The following is a 19,662-nucleotide window of genomic DNA, read 5'->3' as shown; positions in this document are numbered from 1 at the left end:
TCCTCTATATAGTGTTCAAACTGTGTGTCGCGTTCGGTTACAGTCAAAACAATGAGACTCTCTTCAAGAGCACAGAGTAACTGAGGTTTAAAACCGTTCAAAGAAAAGGCTCATTAAACTAACGCACAAATTTAATAGACTACGTATCTCTTCCCTATGTACAAGTGATGTCTGGTTTGCGAACGAATCGTTTGATTTGACCGGTTCTTCATAGTGAATGAGTTGAAGTAGTTCACCAAATAGGACGGAATCGTTTGAACCGCTTCGCGTCTCCAGTAATCATTAATAAACAAATTATTAGCTTTTTTTAACGTGTCCAACATACAGCCGAGCAGCTTTCTCTGTGGACTCGGAGGACTGCGCAGCCTGCTCACTGTGACTCAGTGTTGTTTCAAGTTCATCATTCTGCGCACAGGATGCGCTCTGTGGTAGAGCTGCAACTAACTTTTATTTTTATTGTCGACTAATCTAACGATTATTTTTTTTTTCGATTAGTCGACTAATCTAATTATTATTTTTATTACAATAAATAATCGAATGTTCTTTTTTTTAATTAGCTAATGAATCCTTTGAATAGCTTTACAAAAAAAAAAAAATAAGTACAACTTCTAATATAATATTTCAACCTTTATTCATTTTCAACCAATGTGGTTGTAGTTTTTACAGTATAAAATAATAAAGAGGCAAAGAAAATTATTTTACTATGGTAAATGAGTTTATGATAGCGTTTATAATTAAACCACAGTAGCCATAAATGTACAGTTGTCTGAGACGTCATGAAATGTTCTTTAGCATCACAAACCATAAAATGTAGTCAGGGTTCTGCTATGGTTTAGCATGGTTTCCAGCGATCTGGAGCTGATTCGGGGAAGCTCAGTGGTTTGTGACTGTTGTCTCGTGGCGCGCTGTCTTTTAAGGGGCCGTTCACATATCACGTCTTTTGCGCACTCAAGTTCGTTATTTCCAATGTAGCCGCGCGATAAGCGCATTCATAATGGAAGCGACGCGGTTGCGACGCGCACGCGGTGCGATGCACTCGTTTTTTCCAGGTGCGTCCGCACCGCATCGAGTTAAAAACCTCAACTTTTCAGAATGCCACAAGCGCAAGAATATCAGACCTGAACCAGGAAGTTGGTCACCAGATCACACGGTAACCAGTTAAACCGCAACACCGGAGAGCGCCAAGATGTTTTCCTCTGAGGTGCTCGCGCATCGCAGTTGTGCTGCCGTGGTACACCATATCGGTTTTGCAAAGGGAACAAAGGGCCATTTTATTTGTCCTCTGTTTAAAGTATTCCCATACTTTTGATAACAGTGGTCTCCGTTTTTGTGACAGAATGGCAATTTTCTCCATTCCCAGTATGCCATTAAGCGAGATGTAAACAAACATTGTGACGCGTCGACGCATTTCAAGCACGTCGACGTATTTTTGAAGTCGACGTAATCGATTATGTCGACGTGTCATTACAGCACTACTCTGTGGCACTCTATATTTGTGCATTAAGAATTATAATATTTTCTGCTAAATCAAAGATTATTAATAGTCTTCCTTTTTGTGTCCTATGATACATTGCTGTCTTTGTTACTGTTCTATAGATTTAAAAGAAACGTCTTTTAGATTTCTATATAAATGTATATACTTGTTTTTTTCAATAATGTATTTTACAACAATACAAAGAGCAATGTTTAAAATTTTACGAGATTTTAGACTTATTCACATTTATCTGTAAATAAAATATTTCAATAGATTTTATACAATTATTGTGCTCCTGTGATTTTTCTAGAATCTAAAGTATCTTTTGCTGCTGAATTATCTACCAACCTAGTTTATAATAACATTTTTGTAATAGTTTATGTTTATATATTTTTCATTAAAATTAATTTATTTATGTGTAGTAGATTGTGATTTAACACAAAAGAATGATGATCAGGTCAACACAGAAGTATAGAAATTCTATATTGAATAATAAATAAAAAAACTGTGCTGGTTCAGTTCAGATTCGATCGGTATCGGCGGGTTCTCAGAATTTTCGGTATCGGATCGGTTCTGAAAAAATGGCATCGTTGCATCCCTACTGTGTAAGAAACAGAACAGCATTTATATTATTTATTTATTTTTTTACCTCTGATTCACTTAATGTCCAAACTCTTAGAACTCCCCGAGCGCGTCCTCCTGTGCACGTTCTTAGCAGCAGGCGCAAGGATTCTTCTACTTGCTTTATGGTGAATCGCAGACTTATAAGTACATTACTGCCACCTATCCCTCAAATGGACCAGACACGATCTACAATCTCAATTAGGAGTGTCAATAGTCCACTTGAGATATAGGTGGCGGTAATGCACTTGTAAACTTGCACTAGCAGACTTGCATTCTCAGACTTGCACTTCTGCGAGTGACATCACTTGCAGTATTTTTTATTTTGTTCTATTTATTCATTGTTTTGAGTGCATCAAAACGGAGTGATACACGGTAAACTTTCCCTCACATCCAAAAACGCACTTATTTGGAGGAATTCTCGAACAAATCCTATGCCAACGATTTTGAAGTGTGTTGATGTATGCGATCTCGCTCTCCTCTGGTCAATGTGTGTACGCGGGTGTGCTTTTCCGGGAGAAATGCTCATATAAGGACTTCCGTTCTCGTCTACGTCATGAGATTCACGATCGAAAAAAAAAAAAAAAACAGCCGGAACTTGTAACAACCCGGAAGTAAGATTTTCGGCACTGAAATTCTCAGCCATTCTTCTAAATTATTTTTTTTTACTTTGGCCATGTTTAGCATGAAAATCCATCTCTTTAAAACTGTGAACAACTCTGAATACACGAAACACCACTGTACCCCCCCCCCCCCACTTTAAGCTACATTACGTTTTATTTTATTTGTTTTATTTATCATTAATTTCTATGTGAGGAAAATGTTTAACGTTAACGCATTGTGTTCTGAGCTGAGCAGTTGATCCTTTTTAAATCACTTAATGCACTTTCATACTCATATAGAAAAACGCTTATGAGAGACTTCATATTGTGCTGTTCTGTGGCCACAGATTTGCGGGTCTTGTCTTTTTCTTGCAGGACCCTGTATGTTATAGTAGTAAATAAGTTTTAATTGTTTAATCACCACCACAACATCTTGTCTCCATTGGCAACATGCATGATTTGTATCGATTACAAGTGATGTTGCAGGTAGCGGAGAGAGAGCAAGTGGCGATTGCAAGTGACTTATTAATTTAGTTTCTTTTAGCTTGTCTTCACCACCTGGTTACTGTTGTAAAATGTTGAGAGATTCAAACAAAAAGTAACCAATAAATAGAACAATAAAAAAAGACTGCAAGGGATGTCACTAGCGGAAGCGCAAGTGTCTGAGACTGCAAGTGTGAGAGTGCAAGTGCAAGTCTGCAGCCAGACCCTGAGGATGCTCTCAAGAAGATGCCTCACATGCCTGCTGCTGAGAACGCACACACGAGGATGTGCTCAGGAGAGTTCTAACATTTCGTACATTTTGTGAATCAGAGGTAAAAAAAAAAACAAAAAAAACACTATAAATACTGTTCAGTTTCTTACACAGACCGATCGTTTTCTATCTTTACACATCAATGTACATCACAAGCCGTAGAGTTAAAATTTTTTGTTGTTGTCATTGTTTTATTGTATGTTGTAGCCGTAATTCCAATCCACTTACATTATAATACTGATATACTGCAACGGTTTGAGCTAAAAATCTAGGTTTGTTTTCTACTGAATAAACAAAGTCACCTACATCTTGGATGCCCTGGGGGTAAGCAGATAAACATCAAATTTACATTTTTTGGTGAACTATACCTTTAAGTTCTCTTAAGTTCTGTTATTGCAACACTTACACAAAACGTTGTCAAAATGCCCGTCTTGGGAGACTATTCGTGTAAATACAGTCGGTTTTGTCTTAAGAGAACTTGAACAGTTGGGAGAAATATGGATGTGTCAAAATATTTGATCTACGCGTCAGATCTTAAAGCAACAGCATAAACCTACAGCTGCTGACTGCGTCATAAATGTTAATCAAACAAAAGGAGAAAATCACTCACTGCTCACTGTGTCACTTATGAACTAAGAATCATCTATATTTAATGTATACAGTGAAGATTATTTGTAATTTTATTAATTCATGAAATGTCAGTTTCTGTATAAATCTTTACTACTAAAAAACTTGAAAAAAAAAAGTAGGAAAAAAAACCATTTAATTTGTATTTTTCAAGTAATATTTATTTAGCATTTAGCATGTAAGTAAATACTTGGAGTGTTTTTATTTGCCTTCAGTAAGCTTGAGAATTGTTTTATTACATTAGTTTATTATTTATTTAGTTTTTGTATTAGTGGCAGTTTCTAACTTCAAAGAAAAATAATTTTACAAATATATATCCGGCAATTGTTTTTATGGGTCCAAAATCACCTTGGGTGTGCATTATTTTCTAATAATTCAATGTCCCGTCATCAATTATTCTTTACATAATGTAATTTATTGTAACTAATGTAACTGTAAATGCATTCAAAAATAAAACAGGTGTGAGTTGCCTGTGACTTATGGAAAGTTTATAAAGGGCTTTTATACACAGTGTGTGCCATTGTACAGACTTTCACAGCCTCATTTTCATCAAAATAAAAATAAAAAATGGCCTGTCTAATGGGTCTATGTACTTAGGAGTCCATTTATTAATTAATTAATTTATTTTTTTACCTAGAAATTAAAATGCCGTTTATTCTTTAATGGTTCAAACACTGATGACTAGGAATAAGCAGACACAAATATTATTCCATAAAAGAATGGTAAAAATGACATAAAGCTTGTTTTTTTTTTATTGCGATAAAAGGTGCATTTTCTGCTCTTAAGATCCCATTCACCAAGATCCCTACTCCCTTTTCCCTACCCTTGAATTTATATATTTACTTTTATAAACTGACTTTATTTACGATTAATAAAGTCAAGTCCCGTCCTTTAATTTTTCACATTGTAAAACCAGTTTCACTCTGTAAGATTTCACAATACAAAATTAAGGATAAGTTAGAATATACATATTTTATAGCATTGAAAATGTATTTACTGTTATTTTTGATCAATTTAATGCATCCTTCCTGAGTAAAAGTTTTCACTTCTTACTGACAAAACCTTTTGAATGGTATATGCAATTTTCTACGTAACCTCCTTATAAAAGCGACACTCCACCTATGCCAGGTGACCGCAAACATAAATCCTGAGGACAGTGTTTAAGATAAGATGTTTTTGATGAATACATAATTGTGTTACTGATGTAGGTATCTACTCCACTGATTAGGATTTGTTTGATATAATTGAATTATGATAAATCCCAAAAGATGATTGGAATGTTAAGACAGTGGTTCTCAATTCAATTTATTTACAGATGTATTTGAAGACGTTGCGCAACGCAAATGCGTGAATGAATGTTCTGAAGTGAGGTAAACTTCAACAGATTTCCCCTGCTCAGGGAGTAGGGAGCAATGAACACTGTGTAGGGAGGGACCATGTCAATCAGAACACAGTTCATGCACAGAGCTCGGTTTAAACAAGCTGATTATCTGAATCAGTTGTGTTAACAGAGAGAAATGCTAAATGTGCAGAGCTGGGGGCGCGAGGACTGGAATTGAGAACTGTTGTATTAAGACAAAAGGGATTCTTACAGGAGAAGGAGGCTGGTTGAAGTGATCCGGCGGGGGCGTGTCATCTCAGCTATCACTCATGTGCTACCTGTTGATAAGTATATCCACTGACACAGAATGGTGTGGTCAGTGATGTAGCTATGGTTCCTGACGTCCCCACAGACAGCTCATCCACCTGAGAGAAAAACCAAGAGATGGATGGATGGGAAAATCACTGTACAAATATATGGATAAATAATGGTATAACTGACAGTTAAAGGTAAAGGCAGACAGGTACAGTGCCCTCCACTATTAATGGCACCCTTATTAAATAGGAGTAAAGGCGGATGTGAAAATAAATCTGCATTGTTTATCCTTTTGACCTTTCATTACAAAAAAAAAAAAAAAATCACAAAATTATAAACTTTCATTGATGTAAAACAACTAAGACTGGGGGGAAACTGCAGAGATTAGTTGAGCCTTGGGGTCAGAAAGCCTTTAAAAAAAAATCACTACATGTTGTTCAGGAGGATATCAAGAAAAATTCTCTTCACTCAACCTGAAACAAATTCCAGCATATTCAGTTGTCAGACACGACTGGAAGTTCAAATGGCACTAGCTTCTAAGGTCAGAAGAAACGAAAATAAAAGAGATTTTGAGCAGCAAACCCACCAGATGGGTTAAGTACAAACAGGGAAAAAAGTACCTCATGCCCAGGTTTAAATATACTGCTGGATCTTTAATGTTGTAGCACTGTTTTTCTGCTGGAGGTCAAATAAAACACACAAAAAATCTCAACTGGACTGTCTCTGTTAGAAATCTTATAATGGACCATGTTTGGATCTTCCTTCAGGACAATAATCCAAAACAAACATCAAACTTATTACAAAAATCGATCACTGAGCACAAAATGAAGCTTCTTCCATGGCTGCCCCAGTCCTCTGGCCTGAACTAAATGTGGTGAACTGAAGAGAAAAAGCACCAACATGGAGCAGTGAATTTGAAGGATCTGGAGAGATTCTGGATAAAGGAATGGTCTCTGATCTTTTATCACATGTTCTCCAAACTCTTCAGGCATTATAGGAGAAAACACAGAGCTGTTATCTTGGGAAAAAGACATTGCAATAATTGGGTGCCAATAATTGAACTACAGAAATAATTTATTACACAATGAGATTTTTCACCCACTTTTAATTGTTTTACTTCAATGATAGTTTAGAATTTTGTGAATTTTTTAAATGAAAGATCAAAAGGATAAACAATGCATATTTATTTTCACAAGCGCCTTTGCTCGTATTTACCAAGGGTGCCAATATATTAGTGGAGGGCACTGTATACATGTTATAGATAGTATTTCCTGTAACTGACAATATGGTGGAGGTGGTGATGTGAGAAGAAGGGGTGAGAAAGAAAGAGATCGGTTAGATCAATACAATAGATGGAGCTAGGACAAAGTTGATCTTTCCGGATGGCTTCTTTTTCATGGCACACAAGCCAAGAATGACAAAGATTTTTAAGCGAACTCACTGACATGGACAATGGCCACGCAAACTAGACAGCATGACAGACAGGTGCATATCCAGGACATATCTTGACATTAAGTTGCACATCCAAGCCATAACATTTCTCATACTACTTTCTGACCTGATTTGATGATAAATGTTATTATTAATAACAAACGGTTATTGTTATAGGTTTGTATAATTTTTCCATATTTATCAGCTACAAATTAAATTTGTTTTGAAAACTACAGCTGATCTCTAAACTGTAAATAAAGTCAAGTACAAGAAGTGCAGCAGTAACTTCCCATCCCACTATCTATGGAAACTTACTGATGGATTTAAACATTTTGTGTCTGAAATTAATGTGGTAATCAAATTTACTCATTCAAAATAATTACTAGGCCATCCGGCGTTACTCAATTACATTTAGTTTTTTAGCATTTAATTTCAAAATTGTAAACAAACGAAAAACTTAATGCATCTTAAAGCATAATAGTAAATAAACTAAGAAAAATAAATACAAGCGAATAACATAAACATACAATGTTTGTGCCAATTGTGGCCTATGTGCTGTCACATTTTGTGCAATCTTCATGGGACTAGTTGAAGGAGGCTAGATAGTGGTGTTACAAATTTCTGCTCAGCCATGATACTTTCATTCAAACAAGTAGCTGACAAGCTTCTGTGGATGTTATATATCAAATAAAACCTTAGAATCGTCAGTCATTTAAAATCCATTATCAACATCACAAATCAAACTGTTGCAGACATCAATTTCTGCTTTATTACCCCCAAACTGTTCTATTTTCACCCGCACAAATTCTGTCACCTCAGAAAGGTTGTGGTCAGGTAGCGTACAGCTACATACAGTGATTTCACCCTGTATTTAATTTCTAACTGCAGCTGCAATCCATGATATTACATTTGGCCAAACGCTATTGACAATAAGCTCTTTGACTGATCGACTTAAATGAAGACGCGCATTTTTAAAACACGACAAACATTTCGACGACATAGCAGGACCTTTAAATCAAACACCCAAATACAACAACAAACAAAAACGAAATCAAACTCCTCACCTGCTCCCGTGGTTTCCTCTGCCACCGCGGCTTTACATTAACACATAAATTACAATACCATATAGAGAAGGTGCACGCCGAAAACTTTAACAGAAACGCTCAGGAGAGTGATAGCGGCTGGGGCTCTGTGTTTCATGACGTAATGGGCTGTCCAACCACAACGCAGGTACGGCCGAGTCTGACAAACACACTTCCTCGAACCCCCGCCGATTTGATATTCTTGAGGATTCATTGACAGCCCAAAAAGTTTGAATCAGTTTCTTAAGCGCAAGTTAAAGTTTTATTTCAGAGATGGTCGCAGTGCTGCAGGTGATACCAGAGATAGACTGGAAATCTTAACTCCAGGAAGCCTGAATAACGTTCGACTTGTGGCGACTGGACTGGTGTGATTGTGCGCGCGTCCGGTGCAGATAAGAAGATGGATTCTTGCCTAATATTGCGAGCGACACTTTTCGGAATAATGTTGCTGGGACTTGTTACTCCGGCTCAAACTAAATCGGTGAGTTTCACAAACGAATTTGGCTACTAAAAAAGGCATTCGTTTAAGTTCGAATCATTTTAACGAAGAAAATAAAAAGTAGTGCAAGAATGTGGAGTGTGATTAATTATGAAACATACAATATCTTAAACATATATTTTTTTATTATTATTATGTGGGAGATTATGTATTAAAATGAAGCATATAGGCTTTCAAACAACATCCAGTAGGCTAACCGCCTGATGTTAGTCAGGCATAAGTAAATAAATTTGCGCTTAGAGAAGTTTGGATTACGTGAGATGGTTACCATAACAACAGAAAGCTGCTCTAGTGCTTTCAGTTGCGATGCATATCGGACGGGCGACACGTCAAAACTCCAACGTCAGATATAAACTTGAGTGATATCAGTTTCACTTGGCAGGTTGTATCTCAGAAAAGTAGAATATAATGGAAAAGTGATTTATGTTTTGTAATTTAATTCAAAAAAGCAAACGTTCTCATATTCTAGATTCATTGCACACAAACTGAAATATTTCAAGAGGTTTTTTTATTATTATTATGATGATGGTTATGACAGTTTAGGATTATTCAAAATTCTGAATCTCAAAAAATTAGAATATTTTCTGAAAGATTTACAAAACAGAAATGTTCAAGATCTCCAAAGCAGGTTTAATTATGCTCTAAATACCTGGTTGATGCTCCTTTTGCATGAATTACTGCTTCAGTGCTGAGTGGCATTGAGTCGATCAGCCTGTGACACTGCTCAGGTGTTATTAAAGCCCAGGTTCCTTTGATAGTGGTCTTCAGCTCCTCTGTATTGTTTGTCAGATGTTACTTATCTTCCTCTTTACAATACCTCATAGATTCTCTGTGAGGTTCAGGTCAGGTGAGTTGGCTGGCCAATCAAGCTCAGTAATATCATGGTCAGCAAACCACTTGGAAGTGGTTTTGGCACTCTGGGCAGGTGCTAAAGTCCTGCTGCAAAATTCAGGATCTCCATAAAGCTTGTCAGCAGATGGAAGCATGGAGTGCTCCAAAATCTAATGGTAGAAGGCTGCATTGACTTTGGACTTGATAAAACACAATGGACCAACACCAGCAGATATCACGGCACCCCAAATCATCACTGACTTCAGAAACTTCACACTGGACTTTGGATTCTGTTCCTCTCCAGTCTTCCTCCAGACTTTGATGCCCAAATGAAATGTTAAATTTACTTTCATCTGAAAAGAGAACTGTGGACCACTGAGCAACAGTCCAGTTCTTTTTCTCCTTATCCCAGGTGAAATGCTTCTGATGTTTTTTCTGGTTCAGGAGTGGCTAGGTTCTAGGAATTTATTACAGCTGTAGCCATTTTCCTGAAGACATCTGAGTGTGGTGACTCTTGATGATCTGACTCCAGCTTTAGTCCACTCCTTGTGAAGCTCTCCCAAGTTATTGAATCGTCTTTTCCTGACAATCTTCCCAAGGCCGTTGTCATCCCTGTTGCTTGTGCACCTTTTCCTACTACACTTTTTCCCTTCCAGTCAACTTTCTATGAATATATTTTGATACAGCACTCCGTGAACAGCCAGCCCTTTCATCACTGACCTTCTGTGGCTTACCCTCCTTGTGTTGTGAGGGTGTTGGTGATTGTCGTCTGAACAACTGTGAAGTTTGTTTCGCTCAAAGCCAATTTCGACCAAGTTGCCATCTGATACCATATGGTATATGGTATATGGTATATATGGTATATATGGTATATATGGTATATATATATATATATATATATATATATATATATATATATATATATAATCAGTGCCTTGAAAAGGTTTTTGCTCTTTCCTGTTTTTATTTTTATTTTTTGCATATTTTGTCAAACTTAAAAGATTCACATCAACAAACAAATTTTTATATTACACAAAGGTAACCCAAGTAAGAACAGTTTTGAAATAATAAATTACATTTTTAAGGGAAAAAAGCTTTTCAAAGTCCAAACCTGCTTAGGCTCTATGTGAAAAAGTAATTGCCTCCTAAATCTAATAACTGGTTGTGCCCCCCTCACAGCAGCATATGCAATCAGGTGTTTGGGTTGACTGGCATTTAGTCTTTCACATGCTGAAGTGAAATAGCTGGGCAATTTGATGGCCGAATAATAATAGCCCGCCTAAAAAAATACACAATGACCTGCAGTATAGGTCTGTTCATTTAAAGAAAGGTATTTCTATGAATTAATTAGAGAAGATTAAATTTTTTATAGCAGTATGTTTCAGAGAGAACTTAGTAGGAGGAAGGTTCTCTTCACATACTCTCAGGTCATAAAAGTTATCTGGTCTGGCTGAGATGTTGTGGTTGCCATGGTAACCAGGGGTCTGGAGCCGTTCCCATACATCCTGGCACCTAGTATGTTTAATGTGGTCTGTGATCATTTGTTGATCTAATGAATAATTTATTTGTTAAATCAAATGGAAAATTGTGTGTCTGATTGGTCCAAATGCTACATCAGTCCACATAATAATTTGCCCAAAAGTCTTGGGAATAATCAAGATAATATCTGGCAAATATGAGACAAGCCTTTGACCCAATCCCAGTTCTATTTTAATCCCCTTCCCCTTCCCCTAACCCTCCGCCTACCCCTTCCCCTTGTCCCTTGAAACAGAGTGTCAAGTGGTAAGGGAGAAAATATTCCCCTAAGTATTGGGACACCACTACTATGATGTCACACATCATCATTCGTCGTCTAGCTCATACAATACACACATATACTGGTGTGCATTAGAGCCTTTAATTATCGTTCTGTATTAATGAGCTGCTTACTGACACACACACATATAGGAAATCGCGCAGCTCACACATCCAGGAGAAAATAAACTAGTCAACGCTGCCCCTTTTTGACTTTTATTAAATACTGTTTAAATACTGAATCACTACATTATATTTTCCAGCGACGAGGGGATACAATCGCTGTTTTTAAGTAAACTCACTCTAAAAAGATAAACGCACAGACTCGAATACACGCAACTTCCATTTCTCTTTCTCTCTCTCTTTCTCTCTCGAATAGGCAATATTTAAGAAAACGATTTAGTGATTTCTAATTATAGGGAGGATAAGCCCCCATCAATGTCTACGGCAGTTATCGCCCTGATCAGACATAGGCTGTTGCACTATCATGCAGTCTGTAATAATATGACGTTGGCAAATATTAGCGATTTTTTTGCAAACATTTCTTTGAGTAACATGACCGTTAATATGAACTCACAATTGAATGTAACATAAAACAAATGATTACTTTTCGTTAAAATCTTTATTTATGTCAAAAAAGCTTACATTTATGTGTCTTTTTGTTTGCTGTAGCAGCCATGTTGCTGAGTTAATTCATACCCCTTCGTTAAAAGTGTGGTCCTGAAAAATCTTTGTTTGAAGGGCTATCTGGCCTTTTAACCTTATCCCTACCCCTCCAACCAAAAGAGAATCGATACACCCGTGAAACGGAGGGGTAGGGGAAAAAGGAAGGGCTAAGGGGTAGAATTTGGATTGGGCCTTTGTGTTCTTTTTGGTCAGCAATGGCTTTTGCCTTGGAACTCTCCCATGGATGCCATTTTTGCCCAGTGTCTTTCTTATTGTTGAAACATGAACACTGACCTTAATTGAGGCAAGAGGTCTGCTGTGTTCTTTAGATGTTTTTCTGGGTTCTTTATTGACCTCCTGGATGACTCGACGTTGAGCTATTGGAGTAATTTTGGTAGGCCAGCCACTCCTGGGAAGGTTCACCAATGTTCCAAGTTTTCTCCTTTGTGAATAATGGCATGGTTCGCTGAAATCCAATAGCCTTAGAAATGGCTTTATAACCCTTTCCAGACTGATACATGTCAACTATTTTGTTTTTCATCTGTTCTTGAATTTCTTTAGATCGTGCCATGATGTGTTGTTCTTTAATCATGATTCACTTTGTCAGACAGGTTCAGTGTTTCTTACTTCATACTATGGATTTTTGGTTATTGCTACAAACATACTCCAGTGACTTAAGACTGGTTTTGTGGTCCAGGGTCACATATTTAATTTTGCTAACTTTTTTTTTGTCCCCTTGCATTTCCCAGTTTCCCTCTGCTTTTCTGTCCATTCTGCCCGTTCTGGTATTAATGTTAAACTAGTTTGACAGACTTTGACCACTAATGTTTTAATCTTTCTTTCTTTGTCTGTATGTTTCAGTATTATTCAGTATTATTCTGTGAACCATCTCTCTGTCGTTGTTGGAAGCAGGACATGTTTAAGCAGGCTCTGTCTTGTCTTTGCTGTCCCTTGTCCAGACCCAGCTCTATTATACACCTCTTTTTCTCTCTCTCACGCCCTCTGCCTGTCTCCTCCATCTCCATCTCACCACAGATGCGGGACATTTAAAGAGTAAGCTTTGTATTTGATTATATTCATGTAGTGAAGGTAAGCCTTTTTAGTTAAATCTGTTATTTGTACTGTGTTTTGCTTAAGATTTAGGCCACATGATTTGGGATTTCCATGTTGTGTGTCAATTATGTTGTCTCGCAGGAGAGAGTTTGTCAAAACATGACTCCAGCTAGCAGAATGTTTATGTTCAAAGTAAGACAAAGAAAGTCCAAGAGGTTTTTTTGTGGTGGGATGGAAATGCAGGGAATAAACCGGGAAATGCCAGGAATGTTATGAAGTCAATAACCTCTGCATCAGCCCTGAGGGTGAAGATATCATGGAGGAGTGAAAGAAGTGCAGCAGGGAACACAAGAATCTCGTCTCTTCTCCACTGCGAAAAATTTATCCTATATCCAGACTATGAACTGTGTGCTTTTAGTCCCTGGATTCATCTCATTGTCCAGCCTGCCTGTTGATTTAGAGTCTTTATTCATATAAAGCCAGTAGGATCCATCGTCACCCACTGGGGGATTTACAGATGCAGTATGGACCCTGCCATGTTTATTTTTCTGCGTGTTTGACCAATCAGGAGGCCTGACTGAGCTCAGCCATTCCAAGCTGCAGGAAGTCAGAGTGGCAGTAATGAATGTGCTTGATGGATGTTGGGAAGATGCTGTCGATCAGACAGTTTTCCAAACAATTTTGCATGGAGCAGAATAAAGCAGGTGACATCTTGCAGTATATAATTGAGGGAGTAAGCTGTGCTGAGCCCAAAGAAACTTGGAAAGTGGTGTCTTTTGACATTAGCCTATAAGAAAACACCAACTGTAGCAATCATAAGTCTCTATATTCATACTATATTTCAACCAGATACCTTACAAAAGTTTGGGGTCAGATTTTCATGTTTTTAAAAGAAGTCTCTTATTCTCACCAAGACTGCATTTATTTGATAAAAATGCAGTACAAACAGTTATATTGTAAAAATATTATTAGAGTTTAAAATAACTGTTTTTAGTTTAATAAATTTTCAATTGTAATTTATTCCTATGATGCAAAGCAGAGTTTTCAGCAGCCATTAATTCAGTTTCACATGGTCCTTTAGAAGTCATTCTAAAAGTGCAGCCACATTAGTAAATTTCAACTGTCTGTTTGTCTGAAAAATTAATTGATGTGAACAAGAGCGACAAGTTCCCCCTAAATTGAAACTCTCAATGGATTCCTATTGGAAGGACCTGGGAAATTTCACCAAGCAGAAGTGACTCTGACTTCAACTTAAAGGGATAGTTCACCCAAAAATCACAATTATGTCATTATAATAACTCACCCTCATGTTGTTCCAAACCAGTAAGACCTCCATTTGTCTTCGGAACACAGTTTAAGATATTTTAGATTTAGTCTGAGAGCTCTCAGTACCTCCATTGAAACTGTGTGTACGGTATACTGTCCATGTCCAGAAAGGTAAGAAAAACATCATCAAAGTGATGTGACATCAGAGGGTCAGTTAGAATTTTTTTAAGCATTGGAAATACATTTTGGTCCAAAAATAGCAAAAACTATGACTTTATTCAGCATTGTCTTCTCTTCCGTGTCTGTTGTGAGAGAGTTCAAAACAAAGCAGTTTGTGATATCCGGTTCGCGAATGAATCATTCGATGTAACCGGATCTTTTTGAACCAGTTTACCAAATCGAACTGAATCATTTTAAACGGTTCGCGCCTCCAATAAGCATTAATCCACAAATGACTTAAGCTGTTAACTTTTTTAATGTGGCTGACACTCCCTCTGAGTTAAAACAAACCAATATCCCGGAGTAATTCATTTACTCAAACAGTACACTGACTGAACTGATGTGAAGAGAGAACTGAAGATGAACACTGAGCTGAGTGTTCATTACAACTGGGGTTCCCCAAGATTCAGTTTTGGGTCCACTCTTATTTATTCTTTCTTCTACCTCTTGGTAATATTTCTGAGAAATTTGGTATTTAGTTTTATCATAGTCTTCCAAACCCACCTCTATTTTTCCTCCATCTGTCCTCTCAGATTGTGTAACTAAGATTAAAGACTGAGTCACATCAAATCTGAAAGAGTTAGATGTGAAATCTAAGATTGAAATTCTTCTTGTTGGCTTAAAAAACAATCTGGCCAAGTCTAAATATTGGGTGTTATCTTTGATAGTACTTTGTTATACCAAGTAAGTCATTCACTCTTCATATTTCCACATACATAATATGAATTTACCTTGTCCGGCTCTCTTGGTAAAGAGCACAGCAATTCCTCTTCATGCTTTAGTCACTTCCTGTATTGATTATTGTAATGCTCTGATATGGATTGCCCTCGAAGCTTCTCTATAAGCTTCAGTTAGGGCAGAATTCAGCTGCACAAATTATTTGCAGAACTTTTATAACATTACTCCCATATTAGAACACTTGCATTGGCTCCTGGTTAAATATACATTGAATTTAAAATACTACTGTTTACTTACAAGGCATTCAATAATCTTGCTCCTTCATACTTATCTGACCTTCTTCATCTAACTCCTACTTGTACTCTAAGATCATCTTCTGTACTCACTCTTGTTCTCCCTCGAATTCACACAACTTTTATGAGGTTTCGAGCCTTTAGCAATGTAGCTCCTTATTTATGAAACTCGTTGCCACAGGATGTGCGAAACAGTGGAAGTCTTATTGTATATAAGACCAATATTTTGTAGGCAGGTTTTTATGTGATTGCTTGTATTAGGTCTGTTTAAGCTGTAATTTTCTGCTCAAGTAACATTTCTTATTATTATCAATATTAATTTTTTTATTGCTTAATATTTTTGTGGAAATATATATATTTCTCAAGGTTCTTTGATGATTAGTGAATTCAGAAGAACAGCATTTTTGTGAAACATAAATAAAGTACTTTGTGAGATTTTAAATTTTGAATGCCTTTGCTGTCACTTTTGATTAATTTAGACAATAAAGAATAAAGGTATTCATTTTTTAAATCAAAAGTCTTAATAACCCCAGGCTTTTGAAAGCGATCCCGTTCATATTATATCTGGAAAGTCCAGTAGAATGGATGTCTACTAAGAGACATTCAATGACTTGTGTCTCTCTTTACATTTGGTATGCATCCTGACAGCATTTCCTGATGGGTTCCCATTGTGTTGCGTTCAGTGTAAAAAAAATGGTATTACTGTCTGTCAATTTTCAAGGGCATGTAAATACACAGTAGTGTTACTGACAGTCAGCCAATGAGTTTAACTAATCTTCTGTTGATACGACAAGACATCTGGATGATGATGACTACAGGCCCTTCACGACCAGACGAACATTAACTTGATTATTTCAGACAGGTATCAGATAGATGCCAGGTCATTTGCATAAACAGACAACACTCACAGTGTCTGTGTTAGCCTGAGCCTGTTTGTGTGTTCTGAGAGACTTAAGAGGGTGTTTATGAATATTTCCTATTCATCGCTACACTGCTCTTAGTCTGGGCTTCGTTCAACTATTTTAAAACTAATACAAACAGTTGGCTGTGCTCACATTTCACACCTTTTTTTGTAGTCTTATTTTCATTCCATTTTTTCATTTTTTTCTCTTCTCTTCTCTTCAGTTTTCCTCTCATCTGTTCACAACTCTGCTCCTCTCCTCTTTTCTCATCTTGTCACTTTTCTTATCTTTTTTTCCAATTCCAAGTCTCAAGTCGCACCTTGTTATTTATGTATATAAAATCATATTGGCGGGACTTTAGACTTTACTTTTTGATGATTTTACAAATGATTGACTAATGACTTTTTAATGTGAGACATGCTTTGTACAAATATTTTGAGTATGTTGGTGTGTGTGCTCTGTGTTTACCTGTCAGAACGTGACCGGACCTGAGCACACCTGCATCTGCGAACACAAATAAACTCATTCTGCAGGGCCCTTTGAAGCTCCATGAAGCCCCCAGCACATGTGCATCAGGACTTCTCAATCATCTTTAGATCTCTCAATAGGCCACATATTTCATTACTCGTGCCTCTGTCTGTATTAAAGTCTGTGTCATGTTATATCTTATCTGCAGTGTCAGCATGGTACCACCAGAACCTTTTGTGTATATATTGATGAAATGGTACACCAGCATGTGGGTAGAAATGTGCAACGGTAGTAAGACAAAAACAGTTTATTTGTAATATAGAATCACAGTTGAATCCCTGTGATCAATGCTGATTCAGACAAGGAGTATCATTGATTTTTGCAAAGATCTCTAAGGATGCAGGGTTTGACTGTGAGGTCAAAGAAAAAAGTGTTTGAAAACTGAATTCACCCAAGAGTTCACCCAAAAAGAGTTCACCCAAAAATGAAAATTCTGTCATCATTCTGACACCCAAACTGTTACTGGAACCCACTGACTTGCATAGTATGGGAAAAAAAATACTGTGGAAGCAAATGGGGATGAGTAACTGATTTGTTACCCATATTCTTCAAAATATCTTATTTTGTGTCCAACAGAAGACAGAAACTCAAACGGGTTTGGAACAACCTGAGGGTGATTAATTGATGATGGAATTTACATTTTTAGGTGAACTATCCTTTTAAACATAAAGATAATTTCAACAGAGCTTTCAAGCAATGTTACAGTAACCACAAAAGTAAAATGCTAGAGCATCTATTTTTACCTCGAGTTGAATAAATACACTGAAACATCTCAAGATCAAGATCATTTAGGGTTAGGTAGTTTGACCTTTATTCTGAAACTGCAAATCTCTCTAATGATGAATTAACTACCACAGGGAAGAAAAAAATCATAAACATAAACAGTCATTCAGGTCCGTTTGACTGACGATATTTTAGTGGTAATATGACCAGACATATTTAAAACCCATCCAATTTAAGACATTTTAAGACTTTTTAAGGCTTTATATTAGGGAAACATTATTTAAGACATTTAAATACTTTTTAAGGACACATGGAAACCTTGAGTTTATGATGTTAGTAATTGATAGATTTGGCTACTTTTAGCCTTATCTTGTAGTTGGTTTTACCCTCCGCTTACATTTATGCTAATAATAATAATAATAAAAAGACTTACTAGTGTAAATGATGTCCTCTGCTGGATCATCTTCTTCTGAGGAAAATATAAAGCTTATTCCTCTCATTGCGTCTTCTTCTGAGGTAAATTCTGTCTTATTCCTCTCAGCTCGTCTTCTTTCAGAAACAGCATTAGTTGTCCAGTCCTTCCCATCTAACTACATTAACTCTAATTTGTCTTAATTAGTGTGGACATTGCGTTGCTTTCATATGGATGACTTTATCAGAGAATATTTGTTTTCAGTAAGACTTAATTTAAAAGACATGTCAAGCTTTCTATAGATATAACTCTCTGTCGAATATTCGATAAGTTTCAGTTCATTTAGTGGCGTGTTTCAAAGAGATATGCGTCAAGACTGAGACGCCTGAAGGTGCACCCTTTATATTTTCTTTATTTTACAAAAGCACAATGTTTTCTTTGATATTGTGAGTGGACACAAATGAATGTATACCCTTTATATATTTAAATTATGTATTAATCTTATATGAATGATCAAAAATGACAGAGCATTTTAAGTTATTTTCGCTGTTATCATTAAAATTGCAACTGGCATCACCGGCACCACCATCAATACCGGGAGGTTAAACATATAATTAGACAAATTAATAGTACTTAATTTAAAAATAAATGAAATATTGAAAAACAACATAAAACTATTTTTGTTTGTGAAATTTGAATTGTGAAAGTCGAAAGACTGTATTAGTATTTTCTTGTAAAATATACTGAAACTTTTCTTTTCTTTTTATTCATACGAAGACATGCCTGATAAAAGCAGTGGAAAGTTATCGCTGTATCTCCGAAATTACCACTGACTGCATCTCACATTGCACAGATTGCTTTAGAAATGTCATTGCATCATTTGTATATTGTTAGTAATGTCACTTTTCCTAAGAGCAGTATAACAGAAATGGATGAAAAGCCTTTCTGTTCTCCCACTTTGTCTCCTGTTCACCTTCATCTCCATCTCTCTCTCTTCCTCAGGATAATGCAGGTCTGTATCTGATTCTGGTCTGTTGTGATGATATCTGTACAATGTCATTTGGTTCAGAAGTTTTTACAGAACAGCGACTACAGATCTGTCATGACTGATAACACATACACACGCACACACTCTCCCATGAGTTCATACGGGCCTATGGATGCACCCATACACACAAAACATATATAAATCACATATAACTGCACATCACATTTACAACTGAACTGAAATTAATTCCAAATTGTTAAACATTCCTGAAGTGATCCATTAAAATCCCACATCCCTTTATACATCGTTGCCCCCCTCCAGACATGTTAATTTCTGCGTGTTGTAGCGTGGGTGTTTGTCTCTCTTCTGTTAGTGTTACATGCACGGTAAAACCCAAACAACATGAACCCAAACAGATTGTCTATCATAGCCCATCTGATCGTGTTTTTTTTTTTTGTGTACAGACTCTCTCATCAGAACTGCACATAGATGATATGCAGAATGCTAGACAGATAGATTCGGTTACAGCAAACAAGGGTTGCCCCAATGACAATGGTCTCACCAATCTGAGATCATCAGTAGA

General features: G+C 36.7%; 2 protein-coding genes across 4 annotated transcripts in view; one reads left to right on the top strand and one right to left on the bottom strand.

Annotated features, from left to right (window-relative positions):
* col4a4 (collagen, type IV, alpha 4) overlaps window positions 1-8,352 on the bottom strand; it is a 58,834-nt gene extending 50,482 nt beyond the window's left edge. For all 3 annotated transcript variants that reach the window (XM_026282095.1, XM_026282094.1, XM_026282093.1), the window contains exons 1-2: window positions 8,210-8,352; window positions 5,671-5,824 (exon numbers count right to left, since the gene is read on the bottom strand). In XM_026282095.1, the coding sequence (XP_026137880.1) occupies window positions 5,671-5,714 (44 nt within the window). In that variant the 5' untranslated portion in view covers window positions 5,715-5,824; window positions 8,210-8,352. The remainder of the gene's footprint in view (window positions 1-5,670; window positions 5,825-8,209) is intronic.
* Window positions 8,353-8,397: 45 nt separating this feature from the next.
* The window catches only part of col4a3 (collagen, type IV, alpha 3), a 36,019-nt gene continuing 24,754 nt past the window's right edge, over window positions 8,398-19,662 (top strand). The window contains exon 1 of the mRNA XM_026282096.1: window positions 8,398-8,708. Coding sequence (XP_026137881.1) covers window positions 8,628-8,708 — 81 coding nt within the window. The 5' untranslated portion in view covers window positions 8,398-8,627. The remainder of the gene's footprint in view (window positions 8,709-19,662) is intronic.

The sequence above is a fragment of the Carassius auratus genome, chromosome 15, assembly GCF_003368295.1.
Source record: "Carassius auratus strain Wakin chromosome 15, ASM336829v1, whole genome shotgun sequence".
NCBI classification, from domain to species: Eukaryota; Metazoa; Chordata; class Actinopteri; order Cypriniformes; family Cyprinidae; genus Carassius; species Carassius auratus.
This window is presented reverse-complemented; position numbering and strand designations above follow the sequence as displayed.